Raw genomic sequence first — 26,056 nt, forward strand, 5'->3', positions numbered from 1 at the left:
CCGATCAGGGAATGGGACAGAAGACTAGACAGTGGGCCCTCTTTTGAGGGAAGAAACAGCAACTTTAGACACTAAAGACTGGGAGCCTCTTGACACTCGAAGTTATGAACAGAATTCCCAGATGGGGGGGGAGGGGGTTCGGGAAGCAGGGCAGAAGTGAAGAGAACAATCCGAGCAGGGGAAAGGTGTGCTCCCGGGCTTAGAGGTCAAATGTGAGGTCATCAGAGAGCAGGCAGAGAGAAGGTGGCCACCCAGCCGGGCCACACCACCAGGGCACATGTGTCCACTGCAACTCTGGCTCACTGCCTCCCCAGAGCATCTCCTAAGTCATCCTGACGGAAATGAGTAACTTCACCTGGCGCAGACTATCCAAGCCTCCCTGTGTGAGGGCTGTTTATTTGAGGTTTACATGCCTTGGGTTGGGTCGAGATTAAGTACGGTTTAGTCGCCGTGGCATGAATGTCACCACTTTGAAGGCATCGATATTTTTGTGTTGGTAATTGGCTAACACTTTCTGTCACTACAGTTTACAAAGTGATTTTACACGCACTAGTTTCCTTAATCCCCCAACAACCACAGAAGTAGAGGTACTATCGCCAGTTTAGAACCTAAGAAACTGAAATGTCAAGACCACAAAGACAATGGAAATGCAATAGTCGTGTCTTGAACCCAAGTCTTTTGACTCCAAACATTGTGCTCTTTTCAAAAGAGTACACGTTTACACTCACCGTGATGAGCACTGAGCAACGTATAGAATTGATGAATCACTATAGTGCACACCTGAAACTAACACTAAATGTTAACTATACTGGAATTAAAATTTTTAAAAATAACACAAAAATGTACTTTTGTTCTTAAAACATCTGTTTGCCTCTTTGCTGTTGCTTCTATTATTTAGGATCTTTGGCACCTTATAAAGTACAGTGGTTGCTCATACCCATTAGTAATTAGAGGTACGTTCATACTGTTGCCAGTACTCAAGAATTATGTCCTTACTGGCTCTTTCATGAGTGCCTTATCTTTGTCACTCCCAGTGCCACTATCCCAAGTCAGGATCACACTGGCTGGCATGATGGCCCATTTGTTCATTCATACAATCATGCAGGCAGCCACTATGCCCCAGGTACTGAGCTAGGTGTTGGACATGCTGTGGGGATCAATACAGCGTCCCCGCTTTCAAAGAACTTACAATGTAGGGAAGAGAGAGACAGGTAAATAAGACCTTAGCAAGAGTGTGAGAAGGCTATAATGGAGCAGGCACATGGTGGGGCCCCCAGCATCAAGTAGAGGCACCTATTCTAGAGTCAAGGAGTCAGGGCTGTCTAAAGCTGAGACTTGAATGGAAAAGAAGCAAAAGTCAGCCGACGAGAAAGGAGAGAAATGCTCAATTCAGGGAGAGGAATGGCATGAATGCTGAGGAGACCAAAATGATTTCATGGACGAAACTGAGTATGGTTTGATCTGCCCAACGGATGAGTACAGTGGGGAGGGGTAGTTAAGAGACAAGGTGGGCGTCAGATTATGAGAGCTTGGGAGCCGTGTTGAAGAGTCTGGACTTAATCCTGGGGCAATGGAGACCATTGAAGGGTTCCACACAGCAGAGTTATATGAGAGACTTATATTTTTTTTAATTTTTTGATGTTTTTATTTACTTTTGAGAGAGATAGACAGAGTGTCAATGGGGGAGGGGCAGAGAGAGAGAAGGAGACACAGAATCCAAAGCAGGCCCCAGGCTCCGTCTGAGTTGTCAGCACAGAGCCCGATGCAGAGCTCCAACTCACCAGCCATGAGGTCATGACCTGAGCCCAAGTTGGACACTTAACCAACTGAGCCACCCAGGTGCCCGGAGAGACTTGTATTTTAAAAAGATCTGACTGTGATGGGGTGAAAGGATTCGAGGGGCACCACCCCCATAGAAATATAATGTGAGCCACTAACATAATTTTAACTTTTCTAGGAGCCACATTAAAAGCGTAAAAAGAAACAGGTGAAATTGGTATTTTATTAATTAACTTAATTATGCCAATTTTAACAATATAGTTTATTTAACCTACAGTGTTAGAAAAGGGTGTGGACAGAAGTGTATTTAGGAAGAAGAGGAGAAGAAATCTGTTACAGGTAAGGACTCATTTAACTTTAGCTCATTTTACACACTAGCATCAAACTAATCTTCCTGAAATACAGTTCTCCTGAAGATACTCCCTTGTTTCAATTTTTTCCATTTTTCACCTTTTGCCTATCAAATAAAGCTCCAACTCCTTAGCCAGCAACGGACCCTGCCTTCTCTCCAGCATCTGCGTCCTCTGCTCCGCACAGCTGGGCCTCTTCTCTCCCATCTGCAGACCCGACATCTAAGGGCAGCCATGACCTTCCGCAGAAGGAATGAGAGGAGCCCCGCTCAGCACTCTGGAACAGAGCGACTAGCCACTCCCACTGCTGGGCAGGCCCTCTGTTCCAGGTCTGACTCCCGGCTTGGAAATCTGCCCCGTCCCTTTGGGGTGGGGGCCCTGCTTCTTGCTTTCCCTTCCACTCTTTCCTCCTTCCAGGTCTTGGAAGTCTGCCCGTAAACCTGAGCGTAGCAGCTGGAGCCTTCTAACTGCTGACACACTTTCTTATTCCCTCACTCCTGATCACATTTCTCAGTGTCACCTGTTGTACATTTCCCAGTACCAGCACCTCCCAACCTGGACATTTGTCACCTACCACGCAATACCAGCTCTCCTTGCCTAGGTGACTGCCTGTCTTCTGTTGCCGTATTCCCATGCAGATCCCTTCCAATGCCTTGTCTGTCAGCCCTGACTCCTGCCGGACTCCTGCCCAGCCCTGGGGGCAGATCTAGCCTCTGCCAGTTCACCATCTTTGGCAGTGAACCAGGCTATTGCTAACAATGTCATGAGCTGGACAATTGACTTTCAAGGCCTTACAGATGAGAGCCCCACCCTGCCACTGAGACATCTTTCTCACTACACTTGTGTACCCTTTACTCCAGTCAAAATAATGTAATCACTGTTTGTTATTCATGCCTCATGCTAAATACTTCCCTGATATATTCCTGCCAACTACTCAGCCTGGAAAGGGCCTTCTCCCATTCCATCCCCATGGACTGAGGAATTCTTAATAAATATTAAGTCCAAAAATACGACAATCATAATCTCCTCCCCACCCTGACTGGAAATTACATTTCCCCCGCTCTGAACTCCTGTGGCTCATTATCTGGGCTTCAATTATGGATTTTATTGCATTCCTACTTGTTTTAAATGTCTTATCTCTCTAAGACTATAAATAAACATCTTGGGAATAAGATCCATGTCTGATTACTTAGCAAAGCAAAATAGCTAGGAGAGAGGGAAAGCAGGAAAGAGAGGTTTGGCTTAATTTTGCAAAATGAGTAATGGTCCATCAAGGATTATAACTGAAGAAGCGCACACTTTCAAGTGCCTGCCTAACATCCTTAATCAAATCATTCCTGAACCAGAGGGGGTAAGATTTGTCCCTGTAGACTTTAAGGAAATTCACTGAGACTCCCTTAGCTAATAATATTATTCTATATATACGGTTCTTTCTCTTTTGCCTCTCTTCTTGGAGTCATCACTTTTAATCTCCCCTCCCACTTCCCTCCTTCTTCTTTCTCGGTCTTCCCCTTCCCTACCCCAACATTCTATGGCTCCCCAAAAACAGAGCTGGGATAAATTCAGATCCCTTCAGCCCTTCCTTCAGGCACTCACCAGGTCCACATAGGTGATTAAGGGGACACAGCAGCTTTCCCCACTGACACAAGGAAACTCAAGGACTCAGGGAATACAGCTACATCCGCCACTGGCTACCTTTTAAAACTTCAGTGGTAGTAGAGAAGGCATGGGTAGGAAAACCAGGCTCCCAGGTGGGTGCTTCTGTTTCTGATTAAGGTGAGCAAAGGGACCTCTAGCACCCTGCAGAAAACTCAGCCTGTGGCTTGCCTCAGGGCAGTACCTCTAGACACGGAGCTCCGACTGCCCCATTTTGCCAAGGTTTGTGCCACAGCACGGTGAGGACGACTTTAGCAGATTGTTCATCATTATTTCCTCTTAGGCACTCCAGATACTTTAGAAAATATGACAACAATCTCACCAAATCCCTGATGGTAACGACAGCATATTACCATCTAAAATAAAATAATTATGATCCACCCACCACAATGTCTGTACTACCTGTCTTATTCTCTAATATTGGGCAACAGAGTGGCTTTCATGTCTAATTTTCCTGTTCAACTGTAAAAACATACAGTGTCAAATCCTAGGCTGTGGTCAGGAGTCCTATGATGCTAGCCAGACATCAAAATATCGAGTTTTATGAAGAAGCATTTAACTATGCTTAAACATGCTTCAAAGTGCTTTCAAGTGGTTAATCATTCCTCTCTGCTTCCCCATCTGGATGATGAGTTCCATTTCCCTGATGAAGCTATAGGTGCTGAGTTTCCATTAGAAGCATCAAAGAAGTCTCTCTTGCCTCACAGATCTGATGGGGAGCAGAGTTGGTGATAACCTCTTCAAATGCCATGTGCTTGGGTTGGGATGAAATGGCCAAGCCTTATCTTCCAGATGCTTTGCGGGAATTGAAGCCTGGGTGTTCTTGGGGCAGGTATATGGAGATACAGTGCCACCAGTGGACAGTCCTTATAATTAGAACCCACATCCTCTTCTGGCCCAGAACACTTTTATAGTGCAGGACAAGAATTACTCTATTGATTGGCTTCAGAGCTGGATGGATCCTCTGGGAGATGATGTGAGCATCATTTCTTTATGTATCAGATGTCCAGAAGCTAGAACACAGAGAGCACTTCAAGAATAGAAACAGAAACCAGCTACCCATGTCTGAGAAAAGATTATTTTTCTTCCTATCCAAAATAGATATTTATAATCTAGAGAGTGTAAGTGGGTATAGCCTTTTAAAAGCACAATTTGGTAATACCAATATTAAAAACATACATTCCCTTTGAACGAGTAATGTCGCTGCTAGGAATGTATCCTGTGGATATCTATGGACTATTTCAACAAAACATATGTACAAGGATGGTCACTGGCATATTATTTGTCATGGTTTTAAAAATACAACAAAATGTCCATCAGTACAAGGCCACATCCATATAATGGGTTACTACGCGTTGGTTAAAAGAATGAGATGGATCTGTGCATGCCAATATGGAGAGATTTCCAAGATGGATCATTAAGGAGCAAAGGCCAGCTATAGAACAGTGTATATAGTGTGATCCCTTATGTGTTAAGATACACACGCATGTGTGGAGATGGCTGCATAATGACACTCAAGCACGTGTGTGAAAGAATCTCAAGCAATCGGTAGCAGTGGTTAACTTTGGATAAAGGACTCAAGATGGGGTGGAGAGATGGCTTAACAGGGTAGGGTGCCGTTTGGGAGAGAGATCAGGGATCAGTTTAGGTTTCTTATTTGTACTCCCCACTATTAAAAATATAATAAATACTCTACTGTTATTTTACAGGGTTTCTAAGTTGGCGTCTTCAACAGCAGTTGAGTGTGTGGCCAACGAGGGAGGAAAAAAGAGATTACTGGTAGAGCGATCAATAATACCCCCAGCCAGCTGAGCCGAAGAGGAAGCATTCTTGTCCACACAGAGGAGGAAGTTAGCCCCTGCAGAAAGGGTTTACTGTACTTTGGAGTGGAGGAGGAAGTGGAAAGAAGAAGAGTCGTAATTTCCTCATCTTGATTTTTTTATTGAATCTCGTCTTTTCTACTTATTGTACTTGAGAAAAGCGACTTTGATAAGAGGAACTCGCCCTTGCCTGAGAATATGAGAGACTAAAGTGTCATCCCAGGTCTCCAGGAAGACTCAAAAGGCACACTCCTATCCCTTCCCCACCCCACTGGCCAATAGAAGCCTAGAAGAGAGGTATTAGGAGGGAATATTGACAAAGCTACTTAGCAATAGGTTTTCAAAAATGAAGAATATAAACCAGCCTTCAAGAACAGACCTTCAAGAGCTGCTGTTGCTACAGAACAACACGACTCCTTTGTTTTCCCAGGCCTGGGGAAAAGAGAAAACCTTATGCTTCTGCATGCAGTCTTGAACTGTATGCAGAAGGATTCATTAATCCATTTCAAGGTCCTGGTTGGTGTGACATATGCAATTGCTTATCCCAGCAGTGTGAAGAGATAGATAAGGCAAGACTGAGACTCAAAAGAGTCTACTGAGTGGTAAGTCTCCCCTGTCACACAGGTGACACACCTGGAGGTCTTCCATTGGCCGAAATCCACCTCTGTGGCTTTCATTATGGAGCAAGTTTGTCAACATTTATCTGAGTAAAATATCCACTGACTGGTTTAGAGACGAATCCTATAAGCAAACATGACTTTAACATTTTCTACCTGATGCTGATCCCAGGATCACCTGTCCCAGGGTAAGCACAAAATCTTCCCCTCTTCTCCCTCAACCATCCAGTCATTCATTGTTAATGCAGAGAAGGGTGGGCCAGCAACATTATAAGCATTGTTGGATAATTTCCAAATGCTGGAGCTTCTTCAGGGAAATGAACTTTCCCCCAGGGCAGGTTACTTCAGCTAATTACAGCACAGGGCTAAGGAGGCCAAGGTCATAAGCTTATTTACCCCAAGGGGCAATTAGTTTTGATCTGTTTCATGGCCACATCCTGTATCCCTCAACCCAAACATCTGGTTCAAAAATGGATGCCCTTCAGAGAAGGACAAATACCATATGTTTGCACGTATAGGAGGATTAGGAGGAACTTGACGGAGGACCAAGGGGGAGAAGAAGGGCGGAAATGGTGGGGGAAAGGGAGAGAGGCAAACCATGAGAGACTCTTGAATGCTGACAAAAACTGAGGACTGATGGATGTGGGGGGGACGGGGGATGGGCATGAAGGAGGGCACTTTGGGGATGAGCACTGAGTATTATGTAGAAACTAATTTGACAATAAACTATTTGTAAAAAAAAAAAAAAAAAAAAAAAAAAAAAAAAAAATGGATGCCCTTGATGGCAAGGGGTACTGGTCCAAAGTAAATTAGATGTATTAGTTCAAATGTATTGTCCTCCTGGAAGAATGACACAAAATATATCAACGATGTTAAAATTACATCACTAGTGTTTGTTCCAAAGAGATCAAGAACAAATCACCAAGCATACTTCAAAGACCCGCACAACTGCTAGACTGGTTGGTGATCAGACAGAAAATAGCTGCATATTCAGTGAGATCCCTTTCCTTCTTAAGAAAGCTGTCCTACTGAGAACAAACCCATTTTCCCACTAAGATAATTCTTTAAATAAAATGGTTTCCTTTAGCATGTAAAGAATGTGCTACTTGTTTACAGGTATTCCCCCAGGGATGAAATTTGAACCAAATTCTATACCCTTTATATCCCACTAAATATTTTACATAAAAACTAAACTGAATGAACATGTTAGTCACTATTTGATCTGAGCATTTTTCATGCTAATTAGATACCGATTTTTTCTTCTATAAATTGATAGTCCCACGAATTGCCCCACCTCCTCCCTTTCACCCACACACTATACATAAAATTTCTTTTTTTTTTCTTTTTTTTTCCCCCATTGGGTCACAGAACCCAAGAGTGATACTTTTCCAGCACTCATAAGAAGAAACAAATTTACAAACCGTCTCTCCTCAGCCTTTTATCCATCTCCTTGTTTTTGAAGTTTCCAGTGTAATCTGCACACATAAACAGTATCTGAAATACCATATGCACCAGTATCTAAAGCACACATAAAGACTTGGAATTAGCCTTGAGGACTATCTGACACACTCACCTTGACCTAGAATTAGCCTTGGGGGCCATCTTACATACCTTGAAATCTGAGCACATCTGCAACCTTAAGCTCTCTGATCTCAAGATAAGCAAGGTTTGCAATACCACAAATAAGAATCACCACTTTCCATCCCGGATTCCAGAAAATGGACAGCTACACCTCTCTTTTAGAGCATGAGTCTGTTCACTAGGAAAGGAGGGAGTCTTGACTTCTCTGTTGCTTTCAGCCAACTACAATTGTCCCCTGAAAGACTGAGAAAAGAAGTCCAGGGGTGCCTGGGTGGCTCAGTCGGTTGAATGTCCGGCTTTGGCTCAGGTCATGATCTCATGGTTCGTGGGTTCGAGCCCCACATCGGGCTCTGTGTTGACAGCTCAGAGCCTGGAGCCTGTCTTCAGATTCTGTGTCTCCCTCTCTCTCTGGCCCTCCCCTGCTCGCTCGCTCGCTCTCGCTCTCTCTCTCTCTCAAAAATAAATTTTAAAAAAATTAAAGAATTAAAAAAAAAAAAAGTCCACTGGAGGCTCCCAGATCCACAGTGCCAGGCATACAGTTCTGCCAGGGGCCTGGAACAGGACCTTCTCTGTCAAAACCTGCATCACCTATCACTACTCATGTGCCTTCAAATAAGCACTGAAGCCAGGCCTCAGGGAAAGCTATAGCTAATTCTCTCGAGGGTGAGCCTATCTTTAATGATCTAAGATAGTATGTCACCCTACCCAGACAGATTTACGTTGACCATGTATATCTTTATTCAAATTCTAAGGCATGGTTGAACCATGAAAGCCATACATCAAATTAGACTGTGGACAGAGAATCTGAGCTATGGAACCCACACCCTCTTCCCTTTCTAGGATTTCTATTCTTTCCAACCTCTTTCAAGAATCTTACCCAGTTAGCTATCAAGCTATCCACAGTTCCTCTGTTTACCCCCTCAAGACCTGGAACATAGTCTCTAAAATAAGATGCCCCCAAATCTCTCCAAACCATGAAGGGTTAATACGAACACCATTTTACTCAATATACCTTACATACTATGTGGTCCCTCCTCCTTACTACTTGTTTATGAGGTCACTAGGAAAACCCTCATTCTTTTAATGTCTTCCCTCTTTCATTTATCTTCAATATCCCCCCCTTCTCCCTCCCTAGCCTTTCCCTTCTTCTCTATCCTATGGTACAGGGCCCCTTTTCTCCTTTACTATTTAATCCTAAACACAAGCTCTGCCAATAACCCAGAGCTATTGCTGCATCATGCTGATGTGCACCAGCTGTGCCTTATGGTGGTTAACCCCATACTTATAACAGGGTCTCCTTAGATCTTCCTCTGAGAACAAGATTCCACATATACATCTAAAAGTCATAACTAGTGGGGTGGAAACCGAACCAAGAATAGATTCTGCTTTGAACTACTGATCACATTAAATAAGAAAAAAAAAAAATGCAACCAGAGGAAAGAAAACTGCTACCCAGAGTTATAGCTTAAGGATTTTCTTCCTTGGACACATAAACTATAAAGATGATCCACTCCTTCAAACATCCTGCTTTTAAATTTAATGTTAATTCTCTCAATATTATTGAAGGGAAGAGGCAGGTCAAGGCAGGGGGTGAAGGAAGGGAAGACTGTCATCATGAAGAATTCAAGTGACAATAAAAAGTATCCTCCCAAGTTAAAATAAAGCAGCTGGGAGCTGCAAACCAGAGTTGGCAAAGCTTAGGACGCTTGAGAATCTTACACAATTGGGAAAAACCAAGTACATGGAGCAACAGTTGGGAATTTGAGTATGATGATGTTATTCTCCACCTTTGGGCAAATCACCATCTCAGATCATCAGTTTTCCTATCAACTCCCTCCCTGAGGAGTCACTGGCAAGGTCACCAGATGGTCTGTGTATGCTGAACTGTCTGGCCTGTTTATTTTCCATTATGGAACCATGTGTCATGGTCCTGTGTTTGAACACAATCCGATATTGTGAATGACCATCATTAGAATGAAATGACTCTTCTTAATTTCTGCCCCCAGTGCCACTGTGTTCCAGATTCTCCAAACCAAATGCTATTTCTGCCAGCTCCATAGAATAATGGACAAATGCCATTGGTTTTGTTAAAAGAAATATCTTGCAAATTGTAAAGTTTTTTATTGCTTTCAAAAACTCTAGTTAACCTCAAGCTCAGGGACACAAACATTAATCCATCTGATGCAAGAGGACACCAGCAGTCCAAGAAAAATACGACAGTGTTAACTTTTGATTACAAAGCTCATCTACTTACAAGTTAGGTTCCCAAAGGCTATCTTCAAGTCTGTTTTTCTGTTAAGTCCAGGAGGACATTAGACAACCCACTGCTAGTAATTGATGGCAGGCAGAAATGTACTGCAGCTCCGGATAGCTTCAGTCCATCTGTGGAAGTTCTTAGGTTGAAAATATGTAAGAAATAGAACTCTGTACTCACTTTATTCACCTGAAGCAGTTAGAGTACGTTTCTGCCCACTAAAAATAGCAGTGGCGTGATTTCAGGCTCCCCAGAAAACACAGCATTCCATCACACTTCAAGCACTGAATTATCAGTTCCTAAGCGCCAAGAACGTTAGTACAAAAATGGAGACTGCCACCCACAGTGGCAGACAAAGGTCTGGATATTGTGGTGGGCAGACTCTCCCCAGGAAGCATGAAACTTCTATGGCCCTTCATGATCTGCCGCTGCTCTGCTTTCAGGCCTCAGCTCTCCCTACCCCTTTTCTTTGAAGCCTATCTTCCATCCATATTGAACCACTCTTCATCCCCAACTCCTTCTAGCCTCTATGCCTTTGCACATGCTTTTCCCTCTTCATGTACAAAGGACCTCCCTCCCCACCTGCAACTCTTGGTATAGTTCACCCTGTACATCCTCACATCTTGTTTTATACATCACATACTCATACACATCATTATTACTCTTAGCTTTTCCTAACCTCCCCAATTCCCCTTAATTGCCCTGATCACGTGTATGATGCCTTTATGTTTGTTTTAATCTGTAAACTCCATGAGGCATCAGTCCTGTTCACAGTAGTTACTCAACAAATATTTGTTGAGTAAATAACCCAATTCGCTAGTCAATATTTACTAAGGTAGAAACTAATTTGTTTTAGCTGTTTTATTTAATGATATCTGTCATTTTATTTGTTTTCTACTTATTTACTTTTGGTTTAATTTTCAGAATAGTAAAACATACACAGACACAGAAATAGATACAATCATGTTCATTATTGCCACCACCTATAATTGGCAAATGTTAACAATTTTGCATATTAATTTCACTCTATTCAAGACTTTCCAAAGGGCCAATACTCAAATGGTTCTGTGATCAGTCTTGAGTTAACTAGAGAGAGAAAAATGGAAACCATATTATCAGGCACTTGCTATGTGCCAATCATTGTCCTAGATGGTTCATATATGTTGTATATTCAACCTTCCCCCAAAAAACATTTCTACACTTTATAGATGAAGAAACTAAAGCATAGGGGATTAACTACTGCCCAAGACAATATATCCAGTAAATGTCACCCCCACATTCAAACCAAATTCTAGCTAAATCCAAAATCCAAGAGGATTTCCCCTTTATTGCCTGCATTCTCAAATCTTATCATGTCTGGAAGGATCTTGCACTTTTTGAGTGAGAAATATACTCTCACATATGATACATATCCAATCATTTAAAAGTGTCAATTAAGTGCTTACTATGGGTCATGTGCCACTAGCTCATAAATGTGCAGAAAATTAAGCGAATCAGGGCACTGCATCCACTAGCATTCTGGTTAATTTAGCTGAAGAATAAGAATTAAGTGGTGGCATAATGCCATGGGTGTTTCTCCACTGCAAAAGAAACAGGCAACCATGGAAGGAAGCGGCGAGAAAATAGCATTAAAAAACTGAATAGGCCCCCAGCTGGTTAAGGATGACTAACAGACATGCTACATTCTGACTACATGGTCCCTGAAAGTTTCTCCTAGTTCCACAATGACTAGTTGTGAGGTGAAAAGATTTTACAAGGTGACTAGGTATTTAAGAATCATATTTGAAAACGGGCTGTCGCTTAGGATTTCTACACTGTCCTATATTTTTGTGTTCACAATTTAAAAAATGAAACCTAGGAATGAATAATGTGGCTCTTCATATATCTTCTCAGCTCTCAGTTCAAATTTTGTTTGTTATTTATTTATTTTGACAGGGATGGGTAGGGGCAGAGAGAGTGGAAGAGAGAGAATCCTAACCAGGTTCTGCTCAGCATAGGGCCCAATGCAGAGCTCAAATTCACGAACACGTCAGATCATGACCTGAGCTGAAATCAAGAGTCTGACACTTAACCCACTGAGCCACCCAGCCACCCCTCAGCTCAAATTCTGATGGTTGCTTAACAGTCAGCACCTGTGTGGCTCTATAATTCCGGTGTGACAGTTAGGCCTCTGCATCTTCTTCCCTGTGGTCCTGCCTCCCTTCACTCCCATCGGGTGCCTTGGTGGCTCAGTCAGTTAAGCATCTGACTCTTGGTTTCGGCCCAGATCACAATCTCACAGTTTCATGACTTTCAGCCCCGTGCTGGGCTCTACACTGACAGCATGAGCCTGCTTGGGATTCTCTCCCTCTCTCTCTCTCTCCCTCCCACCTCCCAAAAGGATTGTCCTTGTGGGTATACTTTGTATCGAGAGGCTTCCTACCTTTCTGCCAGTAAGTTCTGTGTATTTGGGAATCCCTCGCCTTCTGTGTCAGTGTTGTCAGAAGTTTGGATTTCTTTTAGTAAATTGTAATACTACTGAACTCCCAGTTGAAATCCTGGCTCTGGCTTGCTTTCTCAGATCTACACCCTCAACTATGCCTTAAAAATAACTTCTCCTCCCACCTTGATTCTCCCATCACAATGTTTCCAGTCTTTGCCATTTTTAGCTTCCTTGATCAACATTTTACTTTGAAACAATTCAGATCTGTTCTTGCACTGTATTCATCCTACTTAAGATGAAAGTTTTGAGGCAACACTAAGTTCGTTTATAAACACGATGTGACCATAAGGGTGAACAAGAGTGGGTGGAAAGGGTATTCAGTTGACTGAGGACTCCTTTCATCAAGCTATTTGCTTTTATTGTCACTCTATTTTTACTATATGCGTATGTTGTTTATTTCTCAGAAATCCAGTAAAATTGTAATGGGCCTCTCTTATTGGCAAGGACAAGCCACAGAATAAAATGTACAGTTCTGGGTCTTGGGTCTGCCCTTTTATATCAGAGAAAACACCACCACCACCCCCACCCCCCGCCAAAATTCTGTCACTTGGGTGTTCTCAGGTGCTCTTTATCAATATGCAAGATGGTGGTTTATCTGTCCGTTCCTTTGTTCATTCATTCAACCAATATCTCAACACTACAGTGATATAATCTGAATAAGACAGACACAGTGCCTCATGTTAGGAGCTCATAGTACACTAGAAAAGAGTCTGAAATAAGCATTTGCCATATAATGTGACAAATGTACATTAAGAAGACACCAAGTGCTTCTTAAAAAAAGGGTAAGGGGAAAATGACAAGGGCACACGACATGGTCTGTGGAGATTGAGGACAATTCCCAGAGTCTGGAGAATGAATAAATGTTAGCTAGGAAAAGGGAAGGAAGGGCGTTCTAAACGGAGAGAACACCAGAATGCTACTGACATCAGAGTGAAATTCTTTAAAGGATGCTAATCCTTTCCAATCAGCAACGCCCCACCCCCCAGTCTTTACCTCACTGAAATTTTCTTCATCTATAAGGTTTCCTGAGATTCCTAGATCAGGATTTCCATTAAGTGAATCAGGTGAATTTCTCAGATTCCAGGTCATAGAGGAAGAATTTGTAGTGAAGGATTTCAACTATTTCCTCTCCTGGGCTCCTGAGAAAGGATGGGCCTTTAAAATAGTTACTCACAGCTGTGGGAAAATAGGCAACCTCTGCCAAACACCCTACATTTGTAATCCAAGAACAAATTTAAATAATGTCATTTCTTCCCTGTATTTGGCCCCTCAGAGGGGTGATAAGCTTAAAGGACTGAAGTCACTTCCCTTCCCTTTCATGGAAACAATTTCATTTGGTAAGCTCTTCTCCCACCATCCCCTGCCTCTTTACGGCCTCATGCCAAGCTTCTCCTGACACAATGGGGTTTTCAAGGGAATAAAGAGAGACCCTGAAGTCAACAGTGAACACACTGTGGAAAACAATGGCCTGAAACAGAACTGCTTTGCAAACATTTTCTTGGAGATTTAAGATCCCCATGAATGCAAACTCCATGAATGAAAGACTTTGAGGCCCTCAAGAAACTTGTTTCTTTCCTTCCTTCCTTCCTTCCTTCCTTCCTTCCTTCCTTCCTTCCTTTCTTCCTTCCTTCATCTTTCTTTCTCTTTCTTTCTTTCTCTTTCTTTCTTTCTTTCTTTCTTTCTTTCTTTCTTTCTTTCTCTTTCGTTTTCTTTCTTTTTCTTCCTTCCTTCCTTCCTTCCTTCCTTCCTTCCTTCCTTCCTTCCTCCTTCCTTCCTTCCTTCTTTTCTAAACTTACCTAGAGGTTCGTGTCCAGTATGGTGAAGGCAGGTTTGTTCTAGAACTGGGAGCCAAACAGAGCAGGCTAAATTGGTTGCAAAGTGTCTACGAGATTTTACAGGAGAAAGCTATCTTTGTATCAATTCTGCTCACTTTATCGTCTTAGAAGGGTTTGCCTTCCCATTCAAGTCGTCACCTTGAACAACGGAATCAGCAGCCAGTATAACACAAGGTTTAGAAGCCAGCCCGTCCTCCCTGCTTCATGAACACTGCTCCTGAGAAGCACGCCTCACACACAGGGTAAGGCAGGAGGAGGGCTAAGTGGTTCTGAAACACGCACATCTGGACACTACCCCAAACCTATTTGTGTATCTCAACACAGTGCTGTTCAGTTGGGGTTGACTGTCTTCCTGCCTGACGGATACTCTGTAGGAACTTCAGTGAGGGCAGTCTCATGAGAGTCAGGCAATTGTTGTGTCTACCGGTTCAAGTTTCTGTAGTCATTTAACCTCAGAAAGGATCCTGGAGTGTGGGGACTTCCAGAAGGCAGGGGAAATCCTAAATTCAGATACCAGGAGTGAAAGCAGCTACTGTACAGTTGATAGGCCAAAACGGTGTAACATTTTGTACTCCTCCCCCCTCCCAGATTCATTCCCCAATAATAAAAGCCCACATCTACTGCTTATTATGTAGAAGGTACCATTCTAAGCGCTATACATATTATAATTTGATTAATTCTCACAACAATCTTATCAGTATATCATTTTTACAGATGAAGAAATTGAAGTACAGAGAGATTAAGAAATGTGACAAGTATACACAGCAAGTCTGGTTCCAGAGTCCACGTTCTTAGTCCCTATGTATATTCTCTGTATTCAATAAATATTAAGTACCAACTATGTGCCAAACACTGTGAATACTATTGAGCATATATAGGTGAAGATGACAGAGGCATCTCAAGTTCCCTTGAGGAACTTACATGCTAGTTTGGGAGACAGCAATATATGAAGATACAAGTACTTTCATGTACCTCATGACCAGAGGGGTCAAGGATATATTCCTTGGAGAGGTGGTACATAAGCACCTTTTCACACCAACACTGAAATGTAACTACAATGAAAGGTCTGATATCCAGTATCCCCACCCCTGCCCCGTGGCTTGTCATGCACCGTAACTCAAATGGTCTTACTCTGGGCAACGTGGGGCTCTGGAAACAAGAGCCAATGGATAAAAATAAGAAGATACAAACTTGGTAGATTGCAGCCAGAGAGACTCCCTGATAAAAAGTTTGTGCCCCATAGCAATAGCCTGTTTGGTAAGCAGTGTCTCAAGGGCATAGGAAAACATTGATGTGATTCTGACAGGTTTTAATGTCCAAAGAAGCGATAAGAGCTTAGGAAATGGATGAAAACATCCAGGTTCCAAACAATCAGACTGTTCACAATTGGACCCCAATCAACAGCTTGAGGTACATGGAGCAGAGCTCAGCTGTGCAGAAAAGAAAGCCACAAAGAGTTTAGCAGAGTTTCAGGGCTCCATTTCAATAGGATGAAGTCAAGGGCAGGGCGCAACCTCCATGAGATCCTGGGATATTATATGAGAGACCTGAGATGGAAGCCCAGTCACATACACTGGGACAACACTCTGAGGAATGGAAGAAAGCTATGACCCAGTGGGTACATTGGTGTTTACTCCCACCAGACGCTGTAGAGCCAAGCTCTATGAAAGCAAGCTTGGTAGTATTTCTTGAGCAAAGGACGCTGTGTGCCCTGGCCAGGATTAGTTAAAGTCTGAAAAAGGAAACCAAATGTAGAATCAGATTGATTTAAACAACTTTGGTAGACAACTTCCTGACGGAATAAGAGTGTACAAATAGAGAGAGACAAACCTGAGTTTGAACGTTCCTCTGCCACCTACCAGCTATGTATTTTTGAGCAAATGCCTTAACCTTTAATCTTCAAACTCCTTATGAAAAATATACCTTTGGCTGTGACAATGAAATATACTGATGACTTTGAAAGTGCCAACTAAATATAATTCTTGAGCCAGGGAAGGTGCTCAATCAATGATATTTTCCCTCCCCTATAGATCCCAAATGAATATTATACAGTCTCAAAATTCCATTTCCTGCTACTGATGATACATCTACTTTATTCATTCCAGCAAAAATACTTCAAGGCATTTTTATATATTAATAACTTCCTAAGCAGGACATTTCTATCCCTTTGCCTCATACTAAAATTTGTGGCAGAGCTTAAAAGAACTGCATTCAGAATCCCAAAGAAGAACCCCAGCTCTGTCATCAAACCATAGCCTTTAGGTTCAACAAAGAGCTGGCTCTAAAAAGATTACTGCAATGCACCCCTACTGCTCATCCAAATTGTCATCTACTTTTTTATTTGAATTCTCTCTCTTCCTGTGCTTCAGATAAGTGTGATTTAATCTCCAAAGCATGCATGATGAACACATTACTATTTCTTCCTCCAAGAATGCAATGTTACAATAAGGGCCCCCATTCCTGAGCTAGAGAGAGAGGAAGAGGTCATATGTCCAGTCTCCATACGGGCATTCACTAGTTTCCTTTCATACACAGAACATCTCTGTTCCACAGCCATGGATATCATTGCTTATCTTGGCAGCCTTCTCACAAATGTAAAACATTGGATACAGATAAGTCCAGTGGCATGGCCGATGACTCAATGTAAATTTAATCAGCAATGACCAAAAAAAAAAAAAAGATCACCACTGCTAAGTGCTGTTTTATGGTGAACCAAATGAATCACCCTTGTATTCACAGACAACAATATTTTGGTGCATGTTACAATTTAGAGAAACATCATATTACCGCAAAATAATGATATATGATCACATAAATACTATGAAAATGATTCATTAATCATCAGGTTTTTATTTCAACCCACGTCCAGCAGTCTGCCAGGGCTTTGGGTTTGTAGTGCAGTAGAATTAAAATTAATGAACATGATCTCAAGAACAGACTGTCCAGTTGAAGTGAGAGAGTCCCCATCCTGAAAAAGGAACAACCCCACATAATTCCCCATTGAGCACAGACTAGCACAATCTAGATATAAAAGAGACCAAAGTGAACTAGAAGGTTTCAAAGTGTTCCAGGCTATCCTAACATTTCTAAAACACAAATCTTTTTTAAAAAAACACTTTTTAATAATGTTTTTATTTATATTTGAGACAGAGAATGAGCAGGGGAGGGGCAGAGAGAGAGAGGGAGACAGAGAATCTGAAGCAGGCTCCAGGATTTGATGTGTCAGCACAGAGCCTGACATGGGGCTCAAACTCACAAACCACAAGATCATGATCTGAGCTGAAATGGGTTGCTTAACTAACTGAGCCACCCAGGCGTCCCCTAAAAAACAAATCTAACCATGTCACTAGCGCCACCTAAAACCCTTCAATGACTCCGCAAGACCCACAAGATAATTTCTGAATTTCTGAAGGGAGCACATACGACTTTTCACTATTTGGTCCCTGTCAGTTTCATCTCTTGTCTTTCCTTTTGTGCTACAAATGCTCTAAACCACAGTACATTCTCTTTAATACTGCCCCTTGCACACTCTTCCCTCTTCCAGGAATATTTTCTACCATTCCTCTTCTAAAATCCCATTTGCTGGGCTAATTTATGCTTTTCCTTTAGGAATGAACTCAAGGGGTGCCTGGGTGGCTCAGTTTATGGTTAAGTGTCTGACTTCAGCTCAGGTCATGATCTCACGGCTTATGGGTTGAAGCCCCGCATCAGGCTCTGTGCTGAATGCTTGCTCAGAGCCTGCTTCAGAGTCTGTGTCTCCTTCTCTCTCAGTACCTCCCCGCTCATGCTCTGTCTCACTCTATCTCTCAAAAATAAATAAATGTAAAACAGAAAAAATTTTAAAAGAATGAACTCAAGTATTGGACTATTATATGATTAAGAAATAAACTTTTATTGTGTTAAGCCACTTAAAATTTTGACTGTGTTTGATGTAGAACTAGTGTTCCTCTAATATAGGTTTTATTACTTTAAACAACACACAGACTAACAGACAAAATCCAGGGCTGGTTCAAGAGAGAAAATCTACAGAGAATTCCACTGCAAAAAAAACTAGGACCCCAAAATGTTATTTCCTCCACATTAAGGTGAATTAAGAATGACATGCCCTCCACAACAGTACCAGGAAAGTTGCTTGTCTTAAAATATGAATAGGGACTGCGGAGGGTTGGGCAGGGGGGAGTCATTTCTACTTGGAACTAATACCACAAATATACTCATCCACAGGCTTCCAGCCTGTATTCACATTGAGTAGTCTGAAAAACCTCAAGCTAAGAATTGACTTTAAAGTGATTTCTGGTTGGTAGTGCTCCCAGAAGCAAATGCAAATTCTCTATAGAGGAAACTTCCTTCATTCCAAGAAAAATTAATTCACAGTCAAAAATCATAAAACCCACAAAGAAACAAAACATCATGTGCAAAAGCCAACAGAAAGAACACATAGCAGAATAAGACCCACAGTTATTAGCATTGCCAACTCAGAATACTATATTTAATATTACTTATTATGTTTAATATTGTTAAGAAACACTCCTCCATGAGTCTCTCTTGTTTCTTCATGTCTTGCCCTATAAGCCGAAAGATCAAGGCCTGGCTGATCATTACCAGACCACTTTTCAGGCCTGTGTTTGCAGCCTATTGTCAACCTTAGAGGATAAGGTAATATCTCCCCCAAGGAGAAAGTGCAGGCTTACTTACTATCTACTATAAACTGGAAAGTTTCCCAAAGTCAGTAATCTTTTCTCATACAGGCAGTTACATAGGCCCTGGAGGAACTGTGACATAAGGAACCAAAACAAACATGCTGACACTCTTGCTACTATTTCTTCTATGCATAATAGTCTTTGTGTCTGAGACAAGAGTCTCATGTGTTCTTTCAGGATCTACACAACATTGGCAAGCTAACTTGCAAATAGCATACAATTTAATAACCTTTACAGTTTTTGACAAATAGTCTTTAAAAATAAAGATATGAAGAAAAAGCAAGACACTAAAAAATGACTAGAAAATTTAAAAAGAACAAAACGAAACTTCTAGAAGTAAGAGAATAATTGAGATTTAAAACTGCATGGTTGAGTTAAAGAGCAAATTAGATACAACTGAGAAAGAATTAGTTAATTAAAAGACAGATCTAAAATTAATCAGAACACAACACAGAAGAAAAAGGATAGCAACTCTAAAAAAAGCAGTAAAGGGACATAAGCAAAGAGTGACAAAAACAAACATAAATCTTGTTGGAGTTATAGAAGTAAAATGAAGCAAAAACAATTAGCAATCTGAAAAGAAAATTACAGAAATGTTTCCAGACTGATGAAAGATAACAATCCACATATTTGGGAATCCCTATGAATTCCAAGAGGTTAAATAAAAAGAAACTCTCACCTCAATACAGAAGAATATAACTACAAAACAGCAAAAATGTAGAGAAGATTAAAAAGTTAGAAAAGACATTAATCCAAAGAAATAAAAATTGGACTTTTAGCTGGTTTGCAACAGAAACAATGGAAGGTAGAGGACAATGGAACATTTGTAATATAAAGAAATCAATCTACATTTCTATACACACCCAAACTGTCATTCTAAGAGTAGGCTCAAAATAAAGGCATCTACAGTCCAAAAGAAAAAAGAAAAGAAAGACTTTTGCTATAGCTAGATTCTCAGAAAAGTAATTCTAAAGAAAGAGGAAAAAAAATTAGCTAAGATGGAATTGAGATATACCAAGAATTGATGAGTGAAGAATGAGATTCTATTTTATAGCAACTAGATTGAAAAAGTTAAGAAATCTGACAATTACAGAAGTTGGCAAGGATGTAGAATAATTGTTATGCACTGCTGGTGGGAGTATAAATTGGTACTGATTTGAAAGCAATATGACAATAACGTGCAAAACAGTACTTGCATGTACCCGACTACAAAATTCACCTAATCGGTATTAACCTAGAAAGATTCTCACACATGGAGGACTCTTACACCAGGGCACAGACATGTATCAGGATGTTCATAACAGACTGTTCATAATGCCAAAAAGCTAAATAATTAAAATATCCATGAATGTAACTATGAATAAATAAGTCATGGTATAACCACATATTGGCATATTATTCAACAGAGAAAATTAATGAATTTCTACCAAAAATCTTAGAAACATGTGAGTCACCAGAGAAGTCAGATCTAGATCATATATATATAACACTATATAACTGGTTTATATAACTAAACAATATTGTTTGGGGACATATATATTTTCAATAAAAATGTTTAAACAGCTAAAGAATAGTCAAACATAGAGTTCAAGAAAATGGCTATCTTTTCAGGCAAAGGTTTCAAGGGGATAGAATTGGAAGAATCTACATATGAATGTGCTGTAAACTCACAAGGGTTTGTTTTTGTATCACACTCTATAACTTACATGCATATTATTTTGTAGACATCGAATATTACAATGTAAAGAAATTAATATTTAGCAAAAAAGGGAAAATAAAAAACTTCCTTAATCTTAGTTACAAAAATCCTACAACAAAGTGATAAAGGATAAACTATTGGTGAAAGAGTCAAAGTGAAATTCTGAAATATCCCTTTAAGGTTGATAATTAGACAAGATATTCACCGAATATCATGAAGATGTTGATACTCCCTGAATTAATCAACAAATTTATTTCAATTCTGATCGAATTCCCAGCAGACTTTGCTTTTTCTTTATATTCTCAGAACTTGACAAGCTCATCCTAACTTCATATTGAAAACATAATTTCTGCAAACAGCCAACACAATTTTTAAAAGCAGTAATTCAGTGGAAGGACATGTCCTATTAGATATCCATGTTTCCTTTAAGGCTAAAAGAGTTGAGGGAATATCACATCAGCAGAGAGAGGGTGTAAAGAAACAGGATACAGGAGAACATTACAAACTAAAGAAGAAATTATGGGCGTTCGAAAATGGTGCTAGGCTCTCAACAATAGCTAAAACATGGAAAGAGCCTAAGTGTCCATCAACGGACGAATGGATCAAGAAGATGTGGCTTATCTATACCATGGAATACTACATGGCAATGAGAAACAATGAAATCTGGCCATGTGTAGCAACATGGATGGACCTTGAGGGTGTTATGCTGAGCGAAATAAGTCAGACAGAGAAGGACAAATATCATATGTTTGCACGTATAGGAGGATTAGGAGGAACTTAACTGAGGAACAAGGAGGAGAAGAAAGGGGGAAATGGTGGGGGAAAGGGAGAGAGGCAAACCATGAGAGACTCTTGAATGCTGACAAAAACTGAGGACTGATGGATGTGGGGGGGGAGGGGAGATGGGCATGGAGGAGGGCACTTGTGGGGATGAGCACCGGGTGTTATGTGGAAACTAATTTGACAATAAACTATTTGTAAAAAAATTAAAAAAAAAAATGGTGCCAGGATAATTAATTATCCGTGTGGGAAAATTCATGTTAAAACAAGGAGATCCCGGGGCGCCTGGGTGGCTTAGTCGGTTAAGTGTCAGACTTTCACTTAGGTCACGATCTCGCGGTTCGTGGGTTCAAGCCCCGCGTCGGGCTCTGTGCTGACTGCCAGCTCAGAGCCTGGAGCCTGATTCGGAGTCTGTGTCTCCCTCTCTCTCTGCCCCTCCCCTGCTCATGCTGTCTCTCTCTCTCTCTCTCCTAGAAATAAATAAAAATATTAAAAAAATAAATAAATAAAACAAGGAGATCCCATTTCAAAACAACCAGATCAGCCAATATTTAAAGGTCTGACAATATCAGTAACTGGTGAGGGTATGCGACAAGGGGAATTCTCAGACACTGCTAGTGGGGATAGAAACTCATGTCCCATCTTAGAAATCGATCTGATAATAACTAGTAAAACTGAATATTTTCATACTTTATAATACAGCAGGCCACTTGCAAGTATCTATGCTAAAGAAATGTATTCTACAACCTTGCATTGAAAAAAAATCCTAAAGGTTAATAAGAGAATAAGCAAATTTGATTCAATCAATAGAATATAAAAAGCAGTCAAAGGTGAATAAGTTAGAACTACAGATCTCAAGCACAGAAAACAGGCAAGATAGACACCAAATGTTAGTCAAAAAAATAAATAAATAAAAGCAAGCTATAGAAGTAAATATATAGTATAAAGCTTATACAAAACTTAAAAGATATAAATCAATACTACATATTGGATATGTGGATAACAGGGATATACTATATGTATGGAACTATGCATAAGAATGATGAATGCCAAATTCAGAAGAGGGATTACCTGGGGGAAAAGGGGACAAGAATAAAATTGGGTGTCAGAGCCAGCCTTAGGGTGAGGGAAGCAAGGCTCTTCAAAATATAAGGACACATCAACTGTCAAGTTTGTTCAAGTGCAGGACACAAACCTAACAGTGAGTGCTTCCTTAAGTTTGGTTCCCTCGGTACCTCACTTATCTGACCATAGGCGGGACATGTAGAGACTTCAACTGCTCTTTATGGAGTTTTATTCTTTAAAAGACAAACAAACAAAACAAAACAAAACAAAAACAAAAACAAAAACCTGTTGGGCAGTTATCGCTATAGAGAGGGTTTACATTTGCTTGGGCGGTATGCACATGCTTAACACTGCAGTTGCTCTGTTATTTTCTTGAATTAGAACTGCCACAACATATGGATATTAGAGATTTGGATTCCAAACACACAGGTGCTGTGAGGACTTGCTATAATGATTTCTCATGGAAGATTCTTTTTCCCTTTACAGAATAACCAGGAAAAAGACATGTGACTAAGCTTGGCAGTGAGCCCCTCTCTGCCATGGCTTTGCATCTTGAGCAGATACATGTAAGAATAAAGAAAGGGTTGGGGAAAGACTGGAATTTATACCAGGGGCAGTACCCTGAGCAGCTCTTGCTAACTTGGCTCCTATCTTCTTTCCAAGCCTAGTTTGTTTTCTTCCTTCCTTCCTTCCTTCCTTTCTTTCCTTATTTTATTTTATTAAAGTTTATTTATTTATTTTGAGAGAGAGAGAGAGAGAGTACATGCCAGCAGGGGGAGGGGCAGAGAAAGGAGGAGAGAGAGAGAATCCCAAGCAGACACTACACTGTCAGCAGAGAAGCTGATATGGGCCTTGATCTCATGAATTGTGAGATCATGACCTGAGCTGAAATCAAGACTGAGCTCACCCAGGTGCCCCTCCAAGCCTAGTTTTCATCAACCTCTCACCAATTCTGTGAGCCTCCCAATATCTTCCAGTAATTTCCCATTTTGCTTAAATTAGTCAGAGTTCATTTCTGTTGCCTGCAACCTGAGAGCCCTAACTGATACACTTGGCCTCATGATGCCAAACAATGAATTTATGCAAGTCCACATGTTATGACTGATCTTTAGGAATTAACTTTCTCACTATGATTTGATTTCCCATTTAGAACTGGTGGGATTCTACAAGGAGAATGTCTACTTGGGTATTTGAAGAAGCCCTACCTCTCAGGGCCACCTGTTTTGGCTAAATCACTATGATGTCATTAATGTCGAAGGGACACACTCCTGACCTACTGTTCACTGGGTGTGGGTGTGCCAACGAACCCTGAACAAAACTTTGCCAAGATGCTCTGTGGTGCTAACTACACGAAGATTAGAATCTCAAGTCTCAGAAAATCCACCATTGTACCGAGTCATTTAGAGTTGTCTTACCTCCTCTGTCTTTAGAACTTCCCATATACGAGCATGACCCTCCACCAGCCAGTGTCCTGCGCTCTCTCCCTTGGTGGGAAGTTTGAATTTAGACACCACTTGAGTAGGCTCTCCCGCCGGCTTCTCCTCCATCTTGAAAGAGCCAGACAGGAGGCATTACGGACCTGTGTGGAAGAATAAAGTGCAATCCAGCTTAGAACGTGAATTACCATAAAAGAAAGATAAGAAGGCAAATTATCCTGCTTGATTTGTGGATGGTAAGACCATAGAAGACAGTGTCACAACAGGCGTCATCTTTTATGGCCACCTTTTATATTTTAAATATTCACTGCTGCTATTTTAAAGCAGGCTTCTGAAAGCAGGGATGCATTTTCAGAAAGGATGAAGTGATCAGAAATTTTAAAGCATTGTAAAAGGCATCACCTGCCCAGTATACCTCTTTGTCACTTTGCTCTGGCCCCCTCAGGAGGCAAGATGGAAACGGGCGGGTGTAAGACAAGCCTTCATGTTTCCATGCCATGTGTTGCACGTGGAAGAGCCTCTGGTGTCAGGACTTTTCCTCTTCAAACATCTAACGAGCACTCCTTGATATGAGGCTCCATGCAAGGCATGCACATATGATTTGGTAGTTGGGCTCTGAACCTTAAGAAGCTTAATGTCTCAGGGCAGAAGGAGCTGTAAACAAGTCATCATAGTTTGGTGTCTTACAGCATAGAGTGATAAATGCCACAATACTCAGCTTCTCGAACTGCAGTGGAATCATGGAGAAATATTCTCCTTGATATTTATTGGCTACATCGCTTTCCTGAGCCTCAGTTTCATCAGCAGCTGCTGCTGAAGACAGTATTTTTAAACTGACACCAATACTATAAGGTCTAACTTCCTTGACATCTTTCTGCCCACCACTGGCTTCTTTGGAATCACATCGTGCCTGCTCAGTGCCATCCTGTCCTAAGGAATCTCCTTGCCTCCAAGTCATGCTCAATCTATCCTTCTCGGAATCTTTTTTTTTTTTTTAAGTGTATCTGATAAGGATGTTTTACCCACCTAAAACTTTTCCTAGAGAATAAAATCCCAACTTCTTAAAATGGCAACCACAGACCTTTATGTCTGGCTTCCTCCATTTACCCTTCTTCCGCCACACATTACTGCATCCTCAGCCACTGTTTCAGCCATTAGAAGATATGTATGGATCTCAAAGATATCTGGTAACTTTAGCCTTTGTTTGTGATGTCTCTTCCCGCCCCTACACCAAGAATAAAGACCTTTCCTGCATGGTTACTCTCCTTATATACTTTGGACAGATTTCCACTGTGCCTCCTGTTACACTTTATTATATTTACCTGCTTCCAACCCTATTTCCGCCTTCTGGTCTTTTGAGCATCTTGACACTACAGATGGTATCATATAGAGGGTACATACTAGACAGATGTTTGATGAATTAGTTAATCCAGTGAATCATGAGGATCCAGAGAAAATGAGGCAGCAGACCCAATATATTCAAATAACAAATGTATAAGTCAAATTACCTCTTCCCTTTCACTTTTTTATGGATTTAGTGGACTGTAGGCTTTCATTAGAAAGAGCCAAGTCTAACGTTCATCATGCATCCCCAAGCAGCTGATAGTGCAAGCTGCAACTGCTCATTAGTTAACAGCTTCTAGTTTTCATGGAAATGTTTTCAAGGAATTGAGCATGTCTGCAAAAAGCAGGTCTTATGCTCACATAACCTACTGCCCAAATAAAAGTAAACAGAAATTGGCATTGATAAGCCGAGCGGGGTTGACTGGTTGAGGATCTGAGAAAAGCATCTTATGTGGCAGACTACTACTTCTCTGCCTCACATGTTGCATCTGGAAGCCACGGAAAGCAAGCCATCTGCTTGCAGAGAGCAGTGATGAGGAAACTGCTAACCCAAACCAGCATGCAATACTTGGAAACATGAAGCTCTGAATACAGTCTTCCTAGGAACCAGGAAACAAAAGCTTTGTAATTAATGAACAAAGTTCATCTGAGAGGATAT

The 26,056-nt window shown here is 41.1% G+C and overlaps 1 protein-coding gene across 2 annotated transcripts in view; it reads right to left on the reverse strand.

Annotated features, from left to right (window-relative positions):
- Positions 1 to 24,188, reverse strand: part of RGL1 (ral guanine nucleotide dissociation stimulator like 1) — a 162,169-nt gene extending 137,981 nt beyond the window's left edge. For both annotated transcript variants that reach the window (XM_039252988.1, XM_039252986.1), the window contains exon 1: positions 24,034 to 24,188. In XM_039252988.1, the coding sequence (XP_039108919.1) occupies positions 24,034 to 24,165 (132 nt within the window). In that variant the 5' untranslated portion in view covers positions 24,166 to 24,188. The remainder of the gene's footprint in view (positions 1 to 24,033) is intronic.
- Between the last annotated feature and the right edge of the window lie 1,868 nt (positions 24,189 to 26,056).

The sequence above is a fragment of the Hyaena hyaena genome, unplaced genomic scaffold (genome assembly GCF_003009895.1).
Source record: "Hyaena hyaena isolate Hyena2069 unplaced genomic scaffold, ASM300989v1 scaffold_439, whole genome shotgun sequence".
Lineage (NCBI taxonomy): Eukaryota > Metazoa > Chordata > Mammalia > Carnivora > Hyaenidae > Hyaena > Hyaena hyaena.